General features: G+C 29.9%; 3 protein-coding genes across 7 annotated transcripts; all 3 read left to right on the forward strand.

The window, feature by feature from the left end:
* Positions 1-1,898: 1,898 nt before the first annotated feature.
* LOC100814123 (probable protein phosphatase 2C 38) lies at positions 1,899-5,125 on the forward strand. Of its 2 annotated transcripts, none has more exons than XM_006588676.4 (5): positions 1,899-2,468; positions 2,560-3,001; positions 3,475-3,842; positions 4,052-4,288; positions 4,606-5,125. In XM_006588676.4, exons 2-5 carry the CDS (start codon positions 2,710-2,712, stop codon positions 4,822-4,824), a joined length of 1,116 nt encoding a protein of 371 aa, XP_006588739.1. In that variant the 5' UTR covers positions 1,899-2,468; positions 2,560-2,709; the 3' UTR covers positions 4,825-5,125. The 2 variants fall into 2 exon arrangements, with proteins under 2 accessions (XP_006588739.1, XP_003537235.1); XM_003537187.5 differs by having other exon boundaries at positions 1,955-2,397.
* Positions 5,126-14,026: 8,901 nt separating this feature from the next.
* LOC100804852 (thylakoid membrane protein TERC, chloroplastic) lies at positions 14,027-19,531 on the forward strand. Of its 3 annotated transcripts, none has more exons than XM_006588677.4 (14): positions 14,027-14,409; positions 14,471-14,568; positions 14,742-14,860; positions 14,952-15,028; positions 15,428-15,515; positions 15,639-15,719; positions 15,823-15,879; positions 16,326-16,407; positions 17,031-17,080; positions 17,283-17,339; positions 17,420-17,498; positions 17,878-17,936; positions 19,100-19,157; positions 19,245-19,531. In XM_006588677.4, the coding sequence occupies exons 1-14, from the start codon at positions 14,369-14,371 to the stop codon at positions 19,334-19,336; spliced, it is 1,038 nt and encodes a 345-aa protein (XP_006588740.1). In that variant the 5' UTR covers positions 14,027-14,368; the 3' UTR covers positions 19,337-19,531. The 3 variants fall into 3 exon arrangements, with proteins under 3 accessions (XP_006588740.1, XP_006588741.1, XP_003536974.1); XM_003536926.5 differs by having other exon boundaries at positions 14,036-14,409; positions 14,494-14,568; XM_006588678.4 differs by lacking the exon at positions 15,823-15,879 and having other exon boundaries at positions 14,032-14,409; positions 14,494-14,568.
* A 2,036-nt stretch (positions 19,532-21,567) lies between these two features.
* On the forward strand, positions 21,568-24,735 carry GSTL2 (glutathione S-transferase L2). Of its 2 annotated transcripts, none has more exons than XM_006588679.3 (10): positions 21,568-21,717; positions 21,814-21,888; positions 21,991-22,051; positions 22,272-22,358; positions 22,609-22,707; positions 22,809-22,911; positions 23,000-23,076; positions 23,573-23,680; positions 24,205-24,285; positions 24,419-24,662. In XM_006588679.3, the coding sequence occupies exons 1-10, from the start codon at positions 21,707-21,709 to the stop codon at positions 24,434-24,436; spliced, it is 720 nt and encodes a 239-aa protein (XP_006588742.1). In that variant the 5' UTR covers positions 21,568-21,706; the 3' UTR covers positions 24,437-24,662. The 2 variants fall into 2 exon arrangements, with proteins under 2 accessions (XP_006588742.1, NP_001304515.1); NM_001317586.2 differs by having other exon boundaries at positions 21,647-21,717; positions 24,389-24,735.
* Positions 24,736-25,648: the final 913 nt, after the last annotated feature.

Consider the following 25,648-nt stretch of genomic DNA (forward strand, 5'->3'; position numbering starts at 1 on the left):
TTAAAAAAATAAAAAATAAAAGTCAATGCTAGTTTAAGTAGCCATGGTTGATGCTACATTATGTTGGTGCCAAGATCTACAAACTAGCAAATACTATTTTGTGAAAGGAATAGATATGATATTATCCTTGAAAAAAAATCAAATTTTATATTTGGTCTTTGATAATTTTTTTTTTACTTTTGGTCCCTGAATTTTTTTATTTTATATTTTATTTCTGTTGTTACATTGGCTTTGATAACTTGATATGTTACCATTTGATGATAAACATAATAACAGAAAAAATCAAGGATCAAAGGAAAATTTCTAAAATATTTCAAAGATCACTTAACAAAGCCAATCTAATGACATAGATAAAATATAAAATAAAAAAATAGGGACCAAAAGTAAATAAAAAATAAAAAACTATTTAAAACCAAATACAAAATTCAAAAGTTTTAGAAGCTTAAAAAAGCATATTTGAATTGATATATATATTTAGTATATCTTAATTGAATATGAGTTTAATGTCTATTCATCCATCTAATTATAAATTACAGTTTAAATTACTTAAAAATAATTATTTTAAACATTAATAAATTTATCATAAATAATAAATTATAATTAAATGATTATATAAAAAATTTTAGACTGTCATATTACATAACTTTTTTATCAATTAAATATTTAATTTGATGTTTACGTACGTAATGAAATATGTACACGATGTAATCAGTAGTGATCTGTATGCATTATTATTTTTTCCTTAGTATGTATATAATCTACTGTTAAACCAGAATAACATTGGCATTTATCATGAAAGAATAAAACACAAAAAGTAATGACGATTAATAAATATGTTTAATTAATTTGATTGTCCCTTGAAGTTAGTTTATATCGTTTTTAAGCTAATCGTATAAATTTCCATTAAAAAAATCCCTATAATACGACTACTCATTGAAGGGAAATGTATAATCATATAACAAAATTAACGATGCTTGACAACAAAGTAGGTTTATGCCCATTAAAGAAGCCAAATGAAATATTTTAAATTAAGAAAATGTTCTTGATGTTTGATTATGTCTCAATAAGTGTTCAATGAGACAAGCGTAAGACAAATTCATATAAAATGCTATTCGGTAGAAGTTGGGGGAATGATTGTGGTATTATGATAGAATTTAATTAGAATGCATATCCAATCCAAAACTTTTCTTCGTTGTTATTTAATTATATATTATAAGTTAATTAATTTATAATAAATCTTTTAAAAGCTATATATAAAATGATTTGTCATTATTTAATAATATGAAAATCTTTACATTGAAAGTACATAAAAATTAAACTGATTATGATGCATGAATCTTAAAATATGTTTCTTTTTCCTTTTCTGGTTAAATTTGTCATGTAACAAACAAAGGTGAATAATGTTTTGTTGACTACTTAAAAATCTGTTTGACCATAAACAGCAGACATTTGCGCCTACAATTTAAATCATAGAGTAGAGTTAAAGAACCATTACTTTTCACTTTCTGCTTTTATAAAGCACATATTTACACACTAATGATTTTATGTGTTGATGAAATATTTATAAATAATTGTTATTTTGTAAAAAATGTATCTACTAAATGCACGATAAATACTAGTCTACATTTCATTAGATATTTAAAAGATAAAAAAGGTAAAAGCTAAATTGTTAATTTGCTGTAAATAACCTTCGCAAGTGACTTCATGCGATTGTTTTTCGTAATAATCAGCATTTCTCGTCTGTACACTTGACCCAAGTCCAAATATTAAACAAAACAAAAAACTAAAAGGACTTCTTTAAAAAACTTAAGGTCCTAAAGAACTTGATTAAAACAAATTACAATTAGAAGTTCAGGTGCATGATAAGAGCAAAGAGGGTCACAAAACCTTGTCGGTCATAAACTCTAAATCTAATAAAGTTTTCATTATCACGAAAATTAAACCAGGGGAAAAGGATGACGTTAACGTTAACCCAAAAGATTGGAAAGTGGTAGTGTTATAGTAGGAACATAGTTGTCTAAAAACTTGGGATTATTGCTGAAAAAGATGATAAAACTGAAAATCTCAGCCATGAAATTAAGACATTTAGAAACCCACTAGGCCACATAAACATTAATTATAAGGGACAAATAAAAGGACAAGAACAGCAATGTCATACTATGCTGTTTATTAAATCTCTCTTCCCCCTCTCCTGATCTTAGATCTCGTCTGACACTACTCTTAAGATCTTCTGCCATAAACCTCCAAACCCTTCTCTTATCCATTGCTCTCTTTGGCCACTGAGATCATAGACACAACTCTGCCATATTCAATCTTTTATTTGCTTTTACAGCTATATTTGTTTCTGAATCATGCCACACTTTTCAAGTCCAAACGCATTCAACTAGGATTTTCAAGGTACAAAGTACCTACACGCCTCCATATTTTTTGTACTTGCATGAAAAACTATTTGTTTTCCACCTTCCAAGGTACATTTCTCACTTAGTTGTTCGTTCTTCCCATACCCTTTTTGGCCTTTATCTCAATTTTGTTCTTATCCAATTGCATCTGCTTCTGCAGGCTGTATATACATAAATTCAGCTACTGAGGTCGTGTGCTAGAAGCAAAATCAAGAACAATTTGATCTTTGTTCAATTTGGTGGATCATTGGGCTGTTGATGTGATTGTGAAGCATAAGAAGCTTTTGTTAAAAATATAAGGGGTTTCCAAATGATGGTTAGATCGTGTTGGAAGCCAATTGCTGATGGTGATGAAGGAGATGGGAGTGGGAGAGTTGATGGTCTTCTATGGTACAAGGATTTGGGGAACCACCTTTATGGGGAATTCTCAATGGCTGTGGTTCAGGCCAATAGTTCATTAGAGGATCGAGGTGAACTTGAGTCTGGACCCTTGAGTTCTAATCACTTGGGTCCTCAAGGGACTTTTATAGGTGTTTATGATGGCCATGGTGGAAGTGAGGCTTCGCAGTTTGTCAGTGACAATCTCTTCTGCAATCTCAAAAGTATGCTTTTCATCTTTTATTATGAACATATAGATTCAATTTCATTGGGAATATTGTTTTTTTTTTCTAGATGTTGTTCTATGTAGATTTTCAAATGGATTCAAGACTAAGGAAACCAAGCCACTTATAGCATGTGTGGAGTGACGGTGAGATGAACCAAAATCAATTATCAAATCACGGTAGATATGAAGCAACATATAATTGCTTTGAAAAAATCATGATGACACCATGGTTTTTGAGATAGTCAACATGATTTTAAAGGGTATCCAAACATGCTATTTGTCTATTATGATCAATTAATTGATCATGTATTTCAAACTCTCCAATTAAAAGCATTCTTTACACAAAAAGTCCTAGTGACCCTTCAACCAAAATTATAACTTGCTATGTATATCTAAGCCTCATGCACTAGGCCACGAACCCTTTTATTTTCAGTTTGTTACTTCACTGAATCTATTTCATGTGTGATCCAGGGCTTGCATCTGAAAATCAAGGCGTGTCAGAACATGTTATCAAAAGGGCTTACTCAGCAACAGAGGAGAGTTTTCTGTCTCTTGTGAAGAAACAGTGGCTAAGTAAGCCACAGATTGCATCCACTGGTACTTGTTGTTTGGTGGGGGTGATTTGCAATGGCATGATATATGTTGCAAATTCTGGAGATTCCCGGGTGGTGTTAGGAAGATTAGAGAGAGCAACAAGGGAAATAGAAGCTATACAGTTATCTACAGAACACAATGTTAACCAAGAATCGGTGAGAGATGAACTTCGGTCAAAGCACCCCTTTGATTCACAAATCGTGGTTTTGAGACAAAACGTTTGGCGTGTGAAAGGCCTCATACAGGTACATATTTGGTAGATCTAATATATTTCCTTTTGTCACTGTGGAAGATTTTAAAATTGTAAGTTCAAATGATTCTCAAATCTCAACAAACAACAAAAGCAGCTTTATATTATTTGTGAAGAGTTATTGCTGCCACTGCACAAGACCATAACTTAGGACCATTTAATTTATTACTATGATATAATGTTAACATGAACTTGGTTTGGCAGGTTTCACGATCCATAGGGGATGCATATCTGAAGAAAGCAGAATTCAACAGGGATCCTCTACCAGCCAAGTATAGACTAGCAGAAACATTCTTCAGGCCAATTCTTAGTTGTGAGCCATCAACATCATCCCACACACTCCACCCTGATGATCAATTTCTCATATTTGCTTCTGATGGCTTATGGGAGCATCTTACCAACCAAGAGGTTGTTAGCATAGTCAGCAACAATCCACCTAACGTAAGGTTCCATTAATTCTTTCTATCCATTCAAGGATATTGCTCAACAGAAAGTGAGACCTAATGAAAAAATTAAGAGACTTCTTTTTTATTATTTTAAAGAAAAAGAGTGATATGTGAGGTCTTTTAGTCAACATGTTTGACCTTTTTTGTTTTAGAAAACTAATAGCAAATGTTGGTAGGCCTAAAGCTGAATTTTTAGTTGTTTTATTTTTGGGTTTGCCTTGAACTATTGTTGTTTGTTCTCTTTGGGATGAGTCATTTCCTTCCTAATTCTAACTAGTGTGGTTGGCATGCATTTGTTTCATCGTGTAACAGGGAATTGCTAGAAGACTTGTGAAAGCTGCACTTAGAGAAGCAGCTAAGAAGTGTGAAATGAGACTTTCTGACCTCCAAAAGATTGAGCAAGGGATGAGGAGACACATCCATGATGACATAACAGTGATTGTGGTGTTTCTTAATCCAAAACTCACTGAGAACACCTCTCTCTGTGGTTCTCCTCTTTCAATCAAGGGAGGTGGGTCTGCCAATTCCTAGATTTCTGCCTGATGATACAAAAGTAACAACAATTTACATATATTTATATATGTTATATGTATGTGTAGATTAATATGAAGCAATAATTACCACTATATTTTAGATGTATTATGATGATCTCTCTCTCCCCTCTTGTTCAGTCCAGTTTATAATCTGGTTAACACGAACGTATATTTTATATATTAAATTGTAATCTCTGCTCATGTTTCTCAAGACAACGAATCTATGGTGGTTCAAAGTCAGCAAGGCTACGCAAGTGCCTAATAAATAGCACTCTGCATAATATTAATTTATAGTTTAATATCTCTGCATCTACTTTGTCCCACTGAGATGTTTCTTTTTCTTTAGAAGCTTGGAAATGACTTTGTCTTTGACAAAAAGATAATAATGTCAGGTATTTGGAAGTGCCTGTTTCTTTCCGTCCATGATATATATCCATCATTTCCTTAACAATAATTCATTCATGTATTATGCGAAATGATTAATGATGGTATAAAATAATTTTATAATATTATTTAAAGGTTAAATAAATTTTAAGTTTATGATATTTATATAATTTTTATTTGAATTTTTAATAAATTCTGTTATTGTCATCAAGTCTCTAGGATATTAAAAGTTTTATTTTAGATTTTTATCTTTAAGTGATAATATAATATATATCATGGATTTTAAATATATTTAAATTTATTATTTAATTACAAATCATAATATAAAAATTATTATAAGATTTTTATACCAAAATTATTATAAGAGTTATTAAATTTATCACACCGTATCATACTTTTTTATTTCTACGAATAAAAAATATTAAATATGTATTTATAATATTCATGCATTTTTTTTCTCAGTATTTATTACCATGATCCAAGAAAAAGAATAGTAAAATCATATAACTTTTTTTAAAGAAATTACTATTGGAATTCATGCAATGCAAGAATTTTTAATAAAAGAAATTCAGTGATCAGAGAAATTCAAGCCGCGTGTAACTGTACGTAGATTCCTCCAAATTGTATGATTGATATGTCTCTTATAAGTTATAACTAATCAGTAATTACTTTTGTTAGGAAAAAATTAAATATTACTGACCCTTTTCAGTTTGGTATACCTATTACTTTTTCCCAAAGTTACTTTTTAAATCATCACTGTATATGAAAAAATATTGTTTACAATTTACTTTTCAGTTAATTAAGGAAAATTTATTTATTAATCAAATATCAAACACAAAACAATTTAGTTCTTCTATCCATTCGTTACAAATATTAACAACACATTCTCCTTGTAAAAAAAAAAACATTCTTGGATACATCTTTTTCAACACATTATTTATTATTGGGGTTAATAAATGTATTCACATCTTAGTGAATAGTAGTATATATCTCATTTCCTATTTAATAAGTTTCACTATCAATTCAATGGAATTCATATAAATTTCACTCAATAATAATAAAAAATGTTATGTCAACATCCAAACTTTTGTATGCATCCAAAAAATTGAAATGAATTAAAAAGGTTCTATGTCTCAATTCTCACATCCAAATCCCTTTTCAATTGCCAACTTCTAATATTAAATTTCTTGAACTTAAAACATCTTCAGTCATGAAACTTTACTCCTCAAAAACCATAAGAATGTAGTAAGATCCACATAAAGCAGTTATGAAATGTTGCATATATAATAAACTGCCACTACATATGTTCTTGCATATATAATAATTACGAATACACGTCTCTAAATATATATATATATAATTAAAGCAGTTATGAAATGTTCTTGCAGTTATGAAATGTTGCATATATAATAAAGCAGTTATGAAATGTTGCTACTTTTTTTGGGGGGCATGGCTCCCCTGCCCTCAAGATGCTTTGTTAGCTGGGTCATAAATATATATTACACATATCTATATATATAATTATCTATGATATTAAATTTTTTTAATAAAAGATATCGTTTGAAATTTAATATGTGAAAACACATATCATCATGATAGTATATCAAACACAATTAGTATTATTTATATTTATTTGTATGTAATCAAAATAGTTAGGAGTTTTGATTCGTCTTAAAGATATAAATATCTTTTGACTTAACAACAACAACAACAATAATTTTAGTTCTTAAAGCAGATTAGATAATACTTCGAACGGTAAAAAAAATTATTCATATAACATTTAAAGAACCAAAAATAAAACAAACAACAATTTTAGTAAAAAAAACACATATATGTTAATTTTAAATGAAATTAAAATTGAGCAAATTACAAAACCTCTGCCCTGATTTGCTTTGTTTACACGTATCACTTTAAAATCATTACATTGACACCCTTATTATACTGTTACTAAGCTGCCGTTTGAAAATTAAAAGATATATATATATATATATATATATATATATATATATATATATATATATATATATATATATATATATATATATATATATATATATATGGCTTTAGGAAAACCTCTGAATTGTCCTTGAGTTTTAAGTCACCCAAATAGAGACTTTTTTGTTTCATGTTATTGTGCTAGGTCGTCTTCTCTGCGCAGTCAAAGGTGGAGTCACGTGTTCCTTGTTCACTGTCATCGCCTTGTCTTCTTGTTTGCATCCACAATGGTTGTTTCTCCTCCATGTTCCTCTTCGCCTTCGTGATGGTGTTAAGCGTGTTCCAGTTTGTCGAACGTTTCTCCTCTGCCTCCTATTCTCCTCTACGGTGGTGCTAGGTGCATTCCCATTCGTCGTGCATTTAAAACTATTATATATGTATCCCCTGAGGTTTTAAAAATGTTACATATGTATCCCTATCTTTTGCAAATAATACACGTGCCTCCTTTGTTTTACAAAAATTACACTCAATACCCCTTTTCTCTCTCACTTGTTGGAATGTAAAAAAAATGCGGTAGGATAGTTGTACATCATCAAAAATGAAAAAGAAAATCAACACAATGCATATTAACTCAAGAAAATAAACTAGCACCAACTTCACCACACTTGGCAACAATAATGGCTCGTATAGATTCAACAATAAAAGTAATATTCATAATAGATAGGAAGAGAAATTACATCAAGAGTAGTTGACTATCATTGTCATAGGATATCTTACAATTGCAAGACGGAAATATTTAGTGAAGGGGGTAATTGAGAAAGGGAATGAAGGGAAAGAATGACTTCTAATGTTTGCTTCTCCTTCTTCTAGCATTTGTCTTCTATAAGGAATTGTATTCTCTTGATTTTTCTGTGTATTTTTTCCTTCTTCTCTCTTCTTTTATAGGTGTAGATCAATTTAGTTTTCATGCAACATTCGCACTAAGCGCTTAGCAAGTATGGCGGTATCCACCTAAGTGTGTGTCTCAAGCTAAGCGAGCCTTCACTTTCTTAAATTAGCATGCTTTTCTAAATTAGTCCTGCTTCCTGATGCTAAGCGTGCTATGCCTGCTGAGCCTGTGCCTCGTGTTGAGCGTTAGGAACGCGCTAAGCGCGTATCTTCAGATCACCAATTTGTTCTTTTGGACTTTTACTTTATTTTTATGCTTCAATTATTCACTGAGCATCATACATTCATCAATTTATAATATTTTTTGCACAAAAACTTAGATGATGTTAAAATTCTAATTATTTACATAAAAAGAAAAAATAAAAGAGAAAAATTACTAATTTTTATATAATTTAATCCCAAAATATATCTATACATAACAATTATCAAGTGCATACCTTAGAGGAGGTTGTTGCTCATTAAAATTTGGTAAAAAAAAATTACCAAACAACTTTTGTAGATTTTGAAGTAAAAACAATGAAAATTATCAAACAACTTTAACTTAAATTTTAAAGTTATTCTTGTTTACTTTTTCTAGCTTTAACTTAAATTAACTTTTAAGTAAAAAAAAAGTTGAGTCAACCATATCCTAAGTCTATACTCCAAGCTACCATTTGATTATCCCTGCACCAAATGGAATATTCTTTTGACGCACCAAATCATAAAAAAATGTGAATGTATGATGTAGTGAAGGTGATGGAACAAAATAAGGGTGGTGTTTACATGTACGGGTTATTTGTAAATCCGAATTGACTTAAATTGATTCGAACACTTTGAGTTGGGTCATTTATGTATTTGCGTTAAAATCGAATCAAACCAATCAAAATCGTTCATGTACGGGCTGAGTCACGAGTTTAAACTTATAGATTCAGTCAAAACTGATCAAATTTTTTAGAATTGTTTGGTTTGACTTTAAATAATGTTAATATTGAGACTCCAAGTGTTAGAATCACAAGTATTGAGACTACTAGTATTGAAACTTTTAAGTTATTACTTTCAAGTACATTGTTGCTTGTTTTACTTTTTTCATATTTATTTTTTAAGTCATGTTTATAATATTAATGAATCATATTTTGTTAATTTGTTTAAGAAAATCTGGTTACAACAAAACTTATTGCAAGAAATTAATTTGTAGAAAATGGTTGTAATTTAGACTATTATAGTAAATCTAGTTGAAGAATATTTTGTTTTAATTTGTATTAATTCATTTTAGAATATTATGGTGATGATATTAAATGAATCAATTTTACTACTTTCTGACATTTGATAATATTGTGATATTGTGTTAATTGTAGTATATATTTGGATGAATCATGATATAAAATAGTAGTTATAAGAAAAAAAATCAAATTTAAATGACTAATCCATTGACTCGAACAAATCATTTGTGGATGAGGTGAGTTAGGCTTCAAAAATAAAATTATGAAAACCGAACCAAATCAAATCAATCAAATTTGATTGAGTTAGAATCTTAAATTTGACTAAAAAACTAACCTACAAACACCCTAATAAGAGTCAATAATGCATTCATTCTTAAAAGGAGACTTAGGACATATAAATAGAAAAACTCTAATACAACAGCCTAAGACGAGAAATGATAAAATAACAAAATGTCCTTACATTAAGAAAATTACAGTAGTACCCCTAAAATTGTGATAAAAAAGAAAAAAAAATTGCCGTTTTGATCCTTAGACGATAGAATTTGACAAAAATCTCACAACCCGCATTTAGAAAATGTGTTTGGCTTAGAAGGTCATTTTTATATGAAAAGGTTTATTCGTTTGTCAAAAACAATTTATTTTGCGCAGATGGTTAACTCTGCCCTACATCATCTTACCATCCTAGTTAATAAATATTGATATTTATAAATTAAAAAACTCAAATATAGTTCATTTGACTATTCAAAATAATCTTTTATTTACTTTTTAGTTAAACTTTTATTAATTTTTTTTATTTTAAAAATAATATTTATTAATTAGAATGGTAAGTGTTTATTTGACTATGCAAAATAATTTTTATTCATTAATTTTTCCAATTTTTTTGATTTTTATATTATAAATTGATTTATCTGACCACTATACTATTATAAATTAATATATATATATATATATATATATATATATATATATATATATATATATTAATTTAAAATAAAATAAAAAATTTTGTAAAAATATTTTACCAAACAACTTTAAGTAGATTTTAAAGTAAAAATAATGAAATTTACCAAACAAATTGAGCTAAATTTTAAAGCTCTTCTTGCTTTTTTTTTTTTAATTAACTTTAACTTAAAGTAACTTATATGTGAAAGAAAAGCTGGACCAAATAACCCTAACTCTATACTCCAAGTTAGCAAGTTATGAACTCTATGCCAATTGCAATATTCTTTTGAAGCACCAAATCATAAAATATGTGTATTTACCATCCTCATTAATAAAAATATACTTTTACAAAATAAAAAAAATTCAAATATAGTTTATTTGACTATTGAAAATACAATTTTATTTAGTTTTGAATGAAAATTTTATTAATTTATAAAAAAATAATTTTTTACATAATTATTTATTTGACTATTCAAAATAATTTTTTATTATTAATTTATACAAAGTTGTTATGATTTTTTACATAAATATTTTTTCTCAAGTCTTATTTATTTATATATTTTTCAATTCTGCTTATAATAATATATTTGTATAAATATTATATTAATAGACTTAAAATTAATATTTCTTTTTCAACTAATATTTACCTTTCTCTCTCTCATCAACATGCACGCACGCTCACACGTATTTAAATATTCTCTTTGTAAAACATGTCTTATAAGCTATTTTTATTTTTAAAAACTCAATTTAATAAAAAAATTGTTCTATACTATATAAGTATTATATATATATTAATACCATCAATGTAAATACTACATTGATAGCATTAAATACTACATTGAATTTGAGAACTTTTTTATCAAGCTAAATTTCTTATATATATGTTTACCGATTTACGTATATTATATGAAAATACATCTGACATTTTTAATATAAATTTTACAAATTAATTTGAATTAAATAAAAAATTATGTTAATGATGACAACAACAAGGCGATGACAGTATTAAGAGAGAAAAATTAGGCAAAATATCTTATTAATGTAAGTCACCTTCAATTTGGTCCTTAAAGGTTAATAAATTTAAAAAAAAACTCTCTGAAAATAACTTTCGTCTTTCACATTGTCCTTGTTTTAGATAGATTCCTACATGGTATCATTAAAATGCAATTGCATTTTTAGAAGTTTTCTTATTTAATTTATTAACAGTCAGGAATCAAATTGAAAGTAACATACACTTTTATAGACCAAACAGAGTAACTAACGCCTTTCGTTACACATTAAAAAAAAATTCTAATCTCAAATAATGGAATAGTTTTTTAGAGATTTTTTATAAAAAAGGTAAAAACTAATTTATAATTATTTACAATCATAAAAATCACTTTTTTATATAAAAAAAACATTGTTTTAGCAAAAAACTATTTAAAATAGCTCCTGGTTTTAATAAAACTTTAGATCCTTTTCATTTTCTAATTATTTTAAAATGTTGAAACAAACACACACAAAACCTTAAAAGTGATGACTGTTTTTATAAAAAAATTATTTTTTATGAAAAACTATAACAAACGGGCATGAACCGGCTGGTTCACTTGAATCATATAAGGAAATGGATTTCACATATTCAATCCTTCACGCATTCATTAATTGGTATCACTGGATGAAAACACGATAATTCAAATCTTAGATAAATCCATCATGAATGCGTTAAATCCATGAACACAGGAAATATATTTTTTTTAAACAAAGAAACTCATAATTTCATTTAGGATAGTTTGAAGAACAAATGTCCAAATACAATGAAAATTATGAGAGCTAACATGAGATCTTGATGCTCTTATTATTTTATAAGCTATAAAATTGACTTACTTCTTAACTAAACTCAAACTAGAGTTTGACATATAATAAAGATTTGCCCTAAATTTGGCTAATTTACCATGGAAATCATTTAAGCCTCTGAATTAATTAAATCCATCGTGACTTTGATTAAAAATTAATTAAACACAGGAAATTAATTAATTAAATCAATCCATGAAAACAAGGTTCAGTAAGGCTGACTCACGACCACAGTAAATTAATTAAACTGGGTTCCAAAAGAAATTGAAAAAACCTCTCAGCTCTAGCTAGCCTTTCTCTTTAGCTCGTCTGATTTTGATGCATCTGATGACAATGACTTCGATGGAGTGCCAAACCTGCAACAATGACGGATATATAAGGTGAAAAAAATCAAGTCATCAACCCATTAAGCGTGTAAATTAATTTGTCCATAAAAATAGAACCATAAATGTACAAGTACAGTTGGTAATAAAGCGAAGAGCCATTGAGAATTTGTAGATAGCACATTGTTGGAAATAAGTTGTAAGTAAAATAATATAACTGTTTTTATTGCGTGTTCGAAGGAGATATATATATGGTGAAGGCAATAATAATATATATGTCTTATAATTAGGTACTTAGAGAATAAGACCTTAGGAGTCGGGTATTGTGGTCTATGAAGTATCGACACGGACACGTGGACACCAATAATATCCAACATATAAAATGTAGTACAAGTGTCGTGTCGGTGTCGGACACTAACACGGACGCGTGTAGGACACCGGACATGACAAGGAACTGGTGTGCCCGTGCTTCATAGATTGTGGTTCTCTTGCTCGGATAAGTACAGAGGAATGCTGAAGCACTTGGCCCAGAGAATCTTCTTCTCAGCATCAGAAAGCTGTGAAGGGTTAGGCTCTTCAAGGGAATGATCCATGGCTTCGCTGGTGATACTAGACATTGCCGTTGTGAAGACAAAACCACACATACCAGAAAAGATTAGAGTGAGTAACGAACAAGTACAAGTACAAGTTAGTAGAATATATAGGACAAGTTTAAATGGTATATATAACAATATTTTTTTAAGCTGATTTCTACATGACATGTATTAGCTTTTTTATATAAATTAAGAAAAGTGATTATGGTATATAATTCGTGGTCAATACTTTTGTTTAGACAATTAAATAAATTATAAAAAATGAATAATATAATTTAAAAAAAAATAGTTAAGTAAACTAATTAATAAAGTCAAAGAAACAAAAATCTTTTTGTCATTTATTGTGATTTGACCTAATTTAAAATTCCAAAATATATTTTTGTTTCAATTCTCTCACACTTCCATCCATTCTCATAATATAAAAGGACGAATCCAAAATTTATTAAAAGTAGGGTTGAATGTTTTTCTTTCTTTTGTAAATTTTTAAATATCTAACTTTTAATAAATAATAATTTTTAAAAAATATTTACTATTCTGTTTTCTGCTATTGTAATGTGTGCTGTGATGTTTTTTTTTTTTTTTTTTATCTTCATGCAGTCTCTGTTGCAAGTTGATCATGCTACTTTTCCTTCTTTTTTCATTACTCAAAAATTATTTAATTGCATTATTTTGAATTTTTAATAAATAATTATGATTATAATTGTGAATCATATTTTTAAATCTTAACCTGCACAAGAAAAAAAAATGAACTTACCTAGACGCCACAAAGAGCCATGGAGGTTGGAGGAGGGAGAAAGGGGAGGCCGCGAAGGGGAGAGGAGGAGAGAAGGAAGGAAGAAAGAAGAGGCTGAAGAGAGGGAGGAGAAAAAAAAAAGAAGCAATGAAAGTGAAGACAAGTACATAATAATAATGGTTGAAAAAAATGAAAGAGTAATTAATTAAATTTAATTTAACAAGTATTTAAATAAAATATCTAAAAGTAAAATAATGTAAAACTTATAAATAATCATATAAGATATTAAAATGAGATCTATAAGAAAAAAAATATAAAAAAAAAATTAAGAAATTTTCAATCCTAAAAATACATTAAAGATGATATGAGATCTGAATCCAGAATCCGTCCCTTATCCAGGAGTGCGGTAAAAGCTAACAAAGAGTTACGGATTCCTATGGGATTGAGTGAGAGCCTGACAACAACAACTTATCCTTTTATAATTCTGGTCGAAACAAAGCGGTGCGAGAAGAGCACCAGAACAGAGTTTGATTTCATTCTTGTTTGATTGGCAACTTGTGTTGTTCCCACCAAGAGTTATGGGATTGGCCTCTGTTGTCCACAACGGCGTCCGAATTCCATTCAACTTGGAGCACATTCACACTCCTCCTTTCAGATGCTCTGCACTTCACCACCCCATCTCTTCCTTTTGCTCAGGTACCTTCTGTTCCTTCTCTCTCTCTCTTCAACCCAAACATGTCACTAATAAATGTAAAAGGGTTTTCTTTGTGTGTGTGGCAGTGTACCATTATCGTCCTCCTCACCGCTTCCCACTTCTGTGCTCCAGACGAATTGGCCACCACAATTATGCCTCAGGTGAATACCCCATCTTTCAAAACAACCAAATTTTTTGCTTTTTTTTTTTTTTTTACTTCCTCTTGTACCCACCTTGTTCAAAATCTTAATTTGTGATTCGAACCCGTGACCTCTTTCCCCTTCCCTTCTTTCTTGTATTATATATATAATCTCTCTCTCAATTCAATGTGCAGAAGTAAAGAGGATTAGTGCTCAACAAAATGATGACATAGGCAAAGTTGAGAAATCTCCCACTCAGGAATCTCTGGGAAATGAAGATTACAGTTCCTCCGTTAGAACTGTAGCATTATGGGTGAGTATATCTCTGCTAACTAGGCTTTTACATTTTCTTTGGTTGTTTGGAATTTAGAATTACATTGGTTTTTGGTTATGGTTTCTTATAGGTGTGCACTGCAGTGGCATTTGGTGTTGGTTTGGGTTTTAAGGAGGGTTTTGACAAGGCATCCGAATTCTTTGCTGGGTATGCCGAATAACTTAATTTCGTTATCAACTAGAAAGTAGGTCCAATTTTACAGTGCTGGAATAATTAATGTTCTGGATGAGTCAAAGTTGATATTGTGCAAAGTTTCTTTTAGCTTACTTTTAGAGTGTTACATATGCCATCATCTCTCTCTCTCTCTCTCTGTTCTGCCTTTGCTGCTCCTCTATATATGGCCTTAGAATAGTATATCTCCTAGAGATTGATCAAACACCACGTGGTTGAAATTATAGCGTATTGGACGTTTATTTTGGGATTCACGAATACTTTATAGTTTGAACTATGATGGCACACCATCATAGTTCTCTCTGCTTTGGTTTCGACTTTCTTGAGCTTTGTACTGACTGTGATGTTGACCTTTGACTTTTATGTACTTCTTAGGTATATATTGGAGCAAAGTCTTTCTGTAGATAATCTCTTTGTCTTTGTTCTAATATTCAATTACTTCAAAGTGCCAGTTGCATATCAGGTGATGTATAAAACTTGTCATGCGTAAACTGAGCAATTTCTACTTTATGTTTTAACAATGTATCTATTCTGAACTTGTTAATAATGTTTTAACAAAGTTTTCATTTACTTATTGAACTTACAGAATCGTGTGCTTTCCTATGGTATTGCTGGTGCAGTTGTATTTCGCCTGACATTAATACTTATTGGAACAGCCACCCTGCAGGTGTGTTTCATAATGAAGATATATTTCTTTCCGTATTTTACTTTTTTTCTGGTAAGTTTTATACTTTTTTACTGATCATCTTGTTTATTATGATGATGTTTAGAGATTTGAGGCAGTCAACCTTCTCTTGGCTGCAATTTTACTCTTCTCATCATTTAAGGTGAAGATTCACAATTTCCAATATTTACATTCCTCATATTGGTTGATACAACACCACCCATGTTCATGTTTGTCAAGGAAACAAGATCCTTAGTTAAAAGCTTAACATATTAGGTGGAACCACATGGATATTTATATACTTAACATCGTCATCATGCTAATTTGTGCTCAAAGCAGGATAATGAATATGCCCATTTTATTACCATTGAAATTCAGTTTAATTATGAAGGAATGATAGTCACGAGGATCAAACTCTTGACTACCTAGTCAAAGAGGCTTATATATGATATCAACAATGAATCATCTAAAAGATTAAAATTTTAGATGGAAACACCTGAATGGTTTTATCTCCCTAACAACATATTAGGAGGTTCATACTTCTTGTTGTGGTATTCACAGTTCTATGGACTGGTTTTAATTACAGCATGTTTATTGTTTTATGAATAGCTATTTGCCAGTGAAGAAGATGAGTCTGACTTATCTGATAACTTTGTGGTGAAGACATGTCAGAAATTTATCCCTGTAACAAGTAATATTCTCTAAGCATGACTATTTATTTCTCTTTTCCTAGTTGAAGATTTGCTGTTGATTTCTTGGGTATTCTGAAATTGAATTTTGATTCTTACTTTCTGATACAATCACAAGAATTGGTAGAAAACTTAATCTGAATTTGTTAAATTTCAAATGAATGCTTAAGTAGAAATGGCTGAATCAAAGCTTACTTGATTGATGGTTTAGGAAACTTCAGTGTTTCCATTTCTTATGGAATTACCTGTGTGTGTGTCCATATAAGTGCAATTCATGTTGTTTGGTACATGCAAAGAATAATTTTGACTTCACAGTTTTCTGTCATAGAATTGTGGATATAGACATATCCTATTGCATCTTTGTTCTGGTATAAGCTGGAATATTTTTATATTGGGTTGATCCAATGTTCCTTTTTGAAATGTTTGATTAGCATAAATAGATAGACACAGGCGTAGATACATGGCTCCACATATGCTAATGCTATGATGGGTGACTGCAGGCAGGGGCAAAATATATGTTGGCATATGCATTTCACTTCGCATGCCATTGTTTTTGCGCTGATTCAAGATGTACTGTGTTGTTATCTTATCGTCCAAAATCTTACTTCTGACAAAATTATTGCAGCGTATTATGATGGAAATCGATTCATAACAAATCTGGATGGGGTGTGGAAGGTAAGCTGTTGACGAGTGTCTGCATGGATTAAAATTACTTCCTTATTGTCTTTATTTTGATCAGTTATCTTTTCCCAGCATGAATGCATTGAACTTTTTATTAGATTATCATTATTCTTTCATTTTCAATAAAAAAGATCTTTTTTATGAATTAAAATTAATTTCAACTTGATTTCTAACAGGGATCAAACATTTTGGGCAGGCCACCCCTTTGCTTCTTACTGTAGCTGTTATCGAGCTCAGTGACATTGCATTTGCGGTAGGTTTCTCATCCATCCATTTCATGTGGAATTTCTAGTTAATTTGACATTGTATTATTGACTCAATTTTTTTTTATAGGTTGACTCAATACCTGCAGTTTTTGGTGTAACACGGGATCCATTTGTAGTCTTTACGTCTAATCTTTTTGCCATTTTGGGTTAGTTAACTTGCTTCTGTTCCCCTTGTGTATATCTGAACTTGTTTTCTATAATGTTTTGGAATTGGGATTTGTGTTCCTTAAGTGTACTTGATTGATGCCTGGAAAGCTTACCAACTACAATTCTGGTTTCGAGGGTAGTTCATCTATTTGCTTGTGGAACGTATTGAAATAAATAATTTTATAACAGAGAATTCGTTGCACAGAAGTGGTTATTTTGTAACTTTATTTCTCTACTTTGCTGCCTTGTGGAGGTGGAGACGCAGTTGTGTTCATTCGTGTCATAATCTCAGATCAGATGTGTATCTGTCAAACAATTATTGATGCTTTTCCTCATAAATTTATTTGTATTTAACCATCTGTTATTTGTCAAATGTAGGTTTAAGGTCACTTTTCTTAATAATTTCTGAGGGTATGTCAGAGTTGAAGTACTTACAGGTAAATGTTGACTTGGTTTGTTTTGATATACCTTGGTTGTTGCATAATTTTCTGTTGTTTACACGTCTATCCTTTAACATAACAATGCGTATTACTTTTGGGACTTGAACTATGATTCTGATATCCCTTCAAAATTGTTGTTCTGTCAAAGGTTTTGGTTCAAAGCTTGCCACTTTATCAGTTTATCCTAAATAGTGGTAGAAAAAAAACTAATGCTCTTTTTGTCAGAAGCAGAATTTTGGTCTGACTGGGAAACATAAACTTTAGAAAGACATGTGTGGCTTCTGTTCCTTTGTCAATGTAGGATCTCACTGCATTTTGACAATTTTCATTTTGGTAATAAAGGAATGACTTAGTGATGTAGGACAGGAACCAAGAGTTATGCATAAGTTCAAGTGCTTACATTAATGGTTTATTTGTAGTCCCAACACCCTAAGAAGATAATTCAAAACAGAATGAAATTCTAAATAACAATTAACGATAAATAATCCCAAATTGAAACCTTAATTTCCTAAACAAAATAGCCAAAGCCAGTAACAGTTGACACTTGACATTAACATCTATTAGTATTAATTTCAGCTTAATGTTCACTTTAGCAAAAAAACCGTTGAGTATTGACCCCAGATGGAGCAATGCATTTGTAGGACACTAAATACTTTTTTATACAGCTGAAGTGGGAGTTGTATTTTGATTGCACATCTACATCTTAATGCAGCATTATTAGTTTAATTCCTTTTCATAAACCAAATTACTGGTGGTCCATTCGACACTCATCATTTGGAATCTCAAATTTATGGTTGTTCTGTCAAAGGTTTATGTGTTAATTGGTTTGAATTATGACTATTAGTATGTTCTATGTAATAAACTTCAAGTGTTTTATACTAAAACTTCATCTAAGGGCGTCCCTATAATCTCTTTGGATTTAAGGATAAAAAATAACATGTAACCCTCCATTAGCTATGGTAGTAGAATTACTCTTGATTTTTTTTTTAAGAATAATTGATTTGCATAAGTTGGAGAAGTAAGACTGTACATCTACCCTCCCCAGACCTCACTACGTAGGAGCCTTGCAAACTAACTTCTCCTTTTAAATTTCTTTGCACAAGCTGTTTACTCGTGCCTCCGCCCTCGTTATTGATATCCATTTTTTCGGTTTTGTTTAGCCGTCCATTGCTATCGTTCTGGGATTTGTTGGGGTTAAGATGATCCTCGACTATTTTGGTGAGTATACATTGCCTCTCCACTTAACAATTTATACAAAAAAATTGCTGTAATTGATTTTTCACATCTCCTCATTCATGCCTTCAGGATTCCATGTCTCAACGGAGGCATCTCTTGCTTTTGTAGCCTCAAGTCTTACCATTGGAGTGGTATTAAGTCTGGCTAACAAGTCTGATTAGCTTAGAAACTCAATTCCAACTCATCATGAATTGAGCTCTATATGATTAGCTTAAATTTCATCATCCTCTCTACCCCTACACACCCCCTCCTCCCCAAAACAATAAAAAACCCATGTTTTCTTCTTTTATGTTGAAAACCCTGTAGTGAGAATGATTTGTTTAATACATTGGTGTCAATTGCCCATAGAGGAATAATTTGTAGCCTGTACTATAGCTTAAGTTGATGTTCAATGCTAAAATATGGTATCTGTTGTAATGTTCACTTCACATAATGGTCCAACATTAATTTTATTTTATTATAGAACAAACAAGTCCTAAATTGTCAGTTAAAATATTTTTATTTATTTAAAACTTTTCATTTTTATGGATTTACAGAAATTCACACAAAAATAATGGGTTGAAAAATGTGTTGCCATTATTTTAATGAATAAAAGTATTTGTTTCTTATTTTTCTTTAATAGAAGATTCTAGTATCTGGTTTTGTTTGGTAAACAAGTGGAAATTTACCAACAAAATTTTATTTTCTTCTCTTTCAAAGTAGCAAAAGGCAAAGCTATCGGCATCGCTGATGAGTGATGATGGAAAATGCAACACTATAGGATCATTTTCATCGGTGATAATAACTTGATAAGCGACTCCAAACAACGATTACTTTTTTTTTTGTTGCTTATTGCTTATTAATTAGTACTTAATAGTTCTAAATGTAGAACTTCTCTCTTTAATCACTTCACAAGAATTAAAATTCTTAATTAATTTAATTTGTGACATTAATTTTATCAACAATTTGTATTTTTTTATAAAAAAATAATGGGATTGCATTCTTTTAACTCCTTTCCACTATTCATAAAAAAAAACTGATTTCCACTTAATTAATAATTTTTTGCATTCAGTACAAAATTACGTAGTGAATGAGACATTTTGACTAGTGATCTTTCTTATTCCTGTGAGAGAAACAGAACCCAAAAAATTAATTTAAAGAGTTCTTATAAAAAATTATCAAGACAAATTTCTCAGGATCATTAACCCTCAAATTAACCCACTTTAATAATGTAATTGACTAAGATATACTAGTTCCTTAACTTTAAGCTAACTGCAAAGTACAAACTAACCGATTTTAATAATGTAATTGACTAAGATATAGTTCCTTTAAGCTACTACTTTAAAATTGCTCTAAAAGGTTAAGTTGCTTGAATGTAGACAGGATTTTGATTAAGATTCAGATTCAGATACCTGTCCAAGTCCACGCAACTGTGTACGAAAATTCTTCATTTTCTAATTGGTTTGTGCCAAGCATCGTGTTTGGTTGAAGTTTAGGCCCTGTTGGGTTTTTTTCTTTTGGTTTTTTGTTGAGTAATTTAAAGTTATTTTGAAATATCAATTAACCTGCTTTAACTCAAACACATAATAAATCATTTTGTGAGAAAATAATTGTTTTTTTAGTACATTAATTTATTTAAATAAAAAGTAATTATTGTTCTAAAATTTAACCATTAAAAGGACTTTTGTGATTGGAAATTTGAAACTACGTAATTTAAGTTTTTGAGTTGTTTTGTGAAACATTTTGTTCTACATATATGCAAACGTTTGGTATCACATTCAAATAATATGAATTTATACCATGAGCTAATTCAACAGTTTCTATTCAACAACAAAAAAGAGAGTTAAAAGTGTCTTATAAAGAATGCATCAAATACTACCTAATTAGTATTTTTAAATGAAATATTTATGATTTTTTCGAAAACTTTTATGTTTCTTCAATAATAATTTTTTGGCAACAAAGTCAAAGTTATACACTATATATGACTTTTATGTTTAACAATATATTTTTTCTATGAATAATTATAAACTTTTTTGTACTACCAAAACATATTAAATTCTAAATAAGAAATTTAGTATTGAGAAATTTTTTTAAATTTATCCTAAAAGTATGAGATAATGATAAAATGATATATAAAATATGAAAAATTTTAATTTAATCATTAAATATTTAAAAAGTGTAATAAATTAATATTATAAACAATTTAATAACAAATTAATCTCATGACTTATAACTTAATCTCAAATTAATCCTAAAAATATAATTTATTATTAAATTAATATTTAAATATTAAATCACAAAATAATCTAATAAATTTAATTTAAAACCTGTTTATTGTAATTTCTGCACATTAAAAAAACTAAATCTATATTTTCATCAGTTTTGGGAACAAATTCTCAGAAGATTTTCTTAGATGGTAAGTTATGTCATGGCTGACGATGGGACATGCGGTTAGAGGTCTATAAAAGGGGCCACGAAACTCATCTGAACTTAGACACCATTCTGATTTTGTCCATCCAAACCTTAAAAAGATTCAGTGAAGAACAACGTTAATGGCATCTCTGTATGAAAAAAATCTTCATTTTCTACTCAGTCTCTGTTTCTTTTTTATTCCAACACTTTCATCTTCTCTAACACTCTCTCTTTGTAACTGACACAGTGGTGTGCAAGCAGTTCATCCTCCTCCATTAACATCCACCTCCGACCCACCTCCTCTTTTTGATGGCACCACCAGGTTAATTCCTCTCCACACTCCAAAATTCACCTCCTTTTTCCATGGAAGTTTCAACTTTTCACATGACCATGTTCTTATTTTTTTTACTATTTATTGATTTAGGTTGTACATCAGTTATTCTTGCCCCTATGCACAACGTGTATGGATCGCTCGGAACTTCAAGGTTGTTTCTTCGTTCTGTCCTCTTTCTAGAATAATCTATTCATATATTCGATTCCAATTTCCATGGCTTTATTTTATTCGCCTTGCTTTTTAGTTATGATGTTAAATATTCTATTATTGCCTTTTTTTAATTGTTAGTCCTAAGTGTCTGTTTGTTGTGTTTTCTTTAATTTATTCTTTCTGTCACTGTTATTTCTCATCATGTTAATTAAAAACTACAGGGACTAAAAGACAAGATCAATTTGGTCCCTATAAACCTTCAAGACAGGCCAGCTTGGTATAAGGAGAAAGTCTACCCTGAAAATAAGGTCAGTAACTTAGGCAACAGAGGGTAATAAGGCTATGTTTGGATTAAAGTTTGGAAAGTACGTTTATGAATTCCAATCCACCAAATGAAGAAGGAAAATATTCTTGTTGCTTCCAAAGTAAAAGTAATTTTGAGCTCTCCCAACTTCAATCCGAATATGCACTGAATTGGTTGTTGCTATGTGACTTGACTGAGATAATTTGATTCAGCCAGTTGATAAGTGACTTTGTTCCCCTAAAATATGTATATAGGTGCCATCCTTGGAGCACAATGGCAAGGTGTTGGGAGAAAGTCTTGATTTGATCAAATATGTAGATGAAAACTTTGAAGGGACACCTTTGTTTCCCAGAGTAAGAACTAAGACTGCACATTATCTTTTTGCCCTTCATGGCCTCTCATCTCTTTTCAATTGTTGGAGTGAATTAATGATGTTATGCTGAAAATTTTTTAGGATCCTGCCAAGAAAGAGTTCGGAGAGCAATTGATATCCCATGTTGATACATTCAGCAGAGACCTGTTCGTTTCATTGAAAGGGGATGCTGTACAGCAAGCCAGTAAGCAAGATATTTAAGTTTGTAAATAGAGGAAAGTTTTTTCTCTTTTCAAATGCATAATGGTTCTTAAAATGGTAATTTAAATCAGGTCCCGCTTTTGAATACTTGGAGAATGCTCTTGGTAAATTTGATGATGGGCCATTCTTGCTTGGTCAATTCAGTTTGGTAAGTTAAAATTCAATGGTCTTCAGAAATTTTGTTTTCCTTTTAAATTCGTTGCCTTTCAGGCTGATACTAATGCTTGTCGCGATGCATCTGACAAATTAGAGTATGTGAAAATACCTTATCATATCAAGTATTATCCTCTAAGATTAGTTTTCACATTTCCTCTTTATTTCTTAGAATTCAACACCATATTTCTTTAACTTATCAGGATTTGTTTTTTCTTAATTATCCTGGATTATGACTGGTATAAATAAGGGTTACTACTATAGGTTCTATGAATATATCAAATTATCGAATATATTGATATGTCGTAATAAATCTTAGTTAATATCAGTGTAGTATTTGTTTTATTCTCTTCATCTATCTAAAACCCAAAATTTTTAAAGTAGTCAAGATTTGATTCAAAAGTAGTATACTGGTATAGTATTTGATAATATCAATGTCTATAGTTTTTCTTTCATACAATTTGTAAATGCTTGTCAATTGTGATTATCAGGTGGATATTGCCTATATTCCATTTGCTGAAAGATTCCAAATTGTCTTTGCTGAGGTGTTCAAACATGACATCACAGAAGGAAGGCCTAAACTTGCAACATGGTTTGAGGTACACTAAAATCAATTGTGTAAAATTTCTTCCCTTTTTATGGAAATGACACTTAATTTATATGATGATGAAATTCATCATAATCATTGTTGAGAAAAGTTATAATATATAACTGGGAGACAATCCTCACTCTATGAGTTAACTTTTAGGATTGAGTTAGGTCCAAACTCAAATTCTAAGATGGTATCAGAGCCTATCCTAGATCTACAGATTAAATGAGTCGCCCACCATGTCATCATGCACCGAGTCCAATAGTGCTGGGTGTGAGGGGTGTGTTGAGAAAAGTAATCCATACCTCATGAGCTAACTTTTGGGGTTGAATTAGGTTCAAACTCACATTTTAAGAATCATCAATATGAACTTTAAGCAAATTTCTTCATTTGCTTCAAAATTTCTAACAGATTGTTTTATTTGAACTTGGCCCTCAATGTCATGCCTTTGATAGGAATCCTAACTACTAACCCTTCAGATATGCTGGTTACAAAAGAGATCTTCATTTGTAAATGAAAATGTTTCTTTTACAGGAGTTGAATAAGCTAAATGCTTATACCGAGACAAGAGTCGATCCTCAGGAAATCGTTGATCTTTTCAAGAAACGTTTCCTGGTAATAATATATTAACGAATCCCTTAACTATTGATTTTGAAGATTGTGATTGGTTTCTTACTAATAATCTCTTTGCTACTTCCTTTGCATTTCTACTCTGCAGTCTCAACAGTGAAACGTTGTATTGCTGCAGGCTTCCTCTAAGATGTAGACTGAGCCAATAAAGCGTCCTTTCATTCAATGGATGGGATGCATCTACAGTCAAATAGAAGTTGTGTTTATCTGCTAGAGTCGTAGGATAGTTTGAAGTCATAATCATGTTCATTTTTCAGCTTGTTTTGTTTGATGTAATAATAATGTTTATGTACCAGTTTGTGATCACTGATCAATATGGTGTAATTTATCCTATAATTTATCCTACTTGTGTAGTTGTGTTATATCTCAAGTGTCTGTCAACAAAGGTTTATTGCATGAAAGTTATACATGGTTAATAATATATCACTTCACTAACACGTTGATTGATTAATTACAACTGAAGAGCAGTGCTTCACTAATATTACTACTATGTAAATGCGTGAAAGATTTTGTAGAACTAAATACACAATGCTTCATATTTCAATGATTTACTTGTCATTTTTCAAATTTCAAATTCCAAGACTATAGGGACTAATAAGTATGCATCAAAAGATAAACTTGTGAGAAAACAATTGTCTTTTTGTAATTTTTTAAATGAATAATAATTTTTTTTTAAATATTTTTAAGACAAAATAGTAAATTAGTGCTAGTTTTGCTTCTATTTTAAATTTTGACATGGTTTTCGCATGGATTTGTATGGAGAACAAAATATCAAATATGCATATAGAATGTTTGAATTTACCATTAAGTACATGAATCAATCAATCTAAGATATGAATCAATCAATCTAAAATTATTTTAACTTAATAAGTAACTCAAATTTAAGTCTTAAATATATAATTATATTAAATATTACTTATAATTTATAGTGCAAATTTTTGGTATCACATTTTATATGAATTTATGAGTTTAATATTTATGCACTAACAATGTAAAATAACTTTTGACTGTCATCTAATCATAAATTAATATTTAAATTATTTTAACATTGAATAAACTTATCATATTTGATGAGTTATGAATGAATGATTATATAAATTTTTTTACACTATCAGTGTATAATACTTTTTCTCCAAATTTATACCTAGTCGTATCAATTAATTTTCTTACACAATTAAGAAAAGTATCTTAAAAAGAATTCATTAAATACAAATTATTATTAGCATTTTGTATGAAATATTTTTAATTTTTTGGATAGCTTTTTTTTTCAATAATAAATTTTACTTTCGTGTGGCGGTGTGTGTAAAATATTTGGCAACAAAGCCGAAGTTACACACTCTAATGTCTA

This window comes from Glycine max, chromosome 10 (genome assembly GCF_000004515.6).
Source record: "Glycine max cultivar Williams 82 chromosome 10, Glycine_max_v4.0, whole genome shotgun sequence".
Taxonomy (NCBI): domain Eukaryota; kingdom Viridiplantae; phylum Streptophyta; class Magnoliopsida; order Fabales; family Fabaceae; genus Glycine; species Glycine max.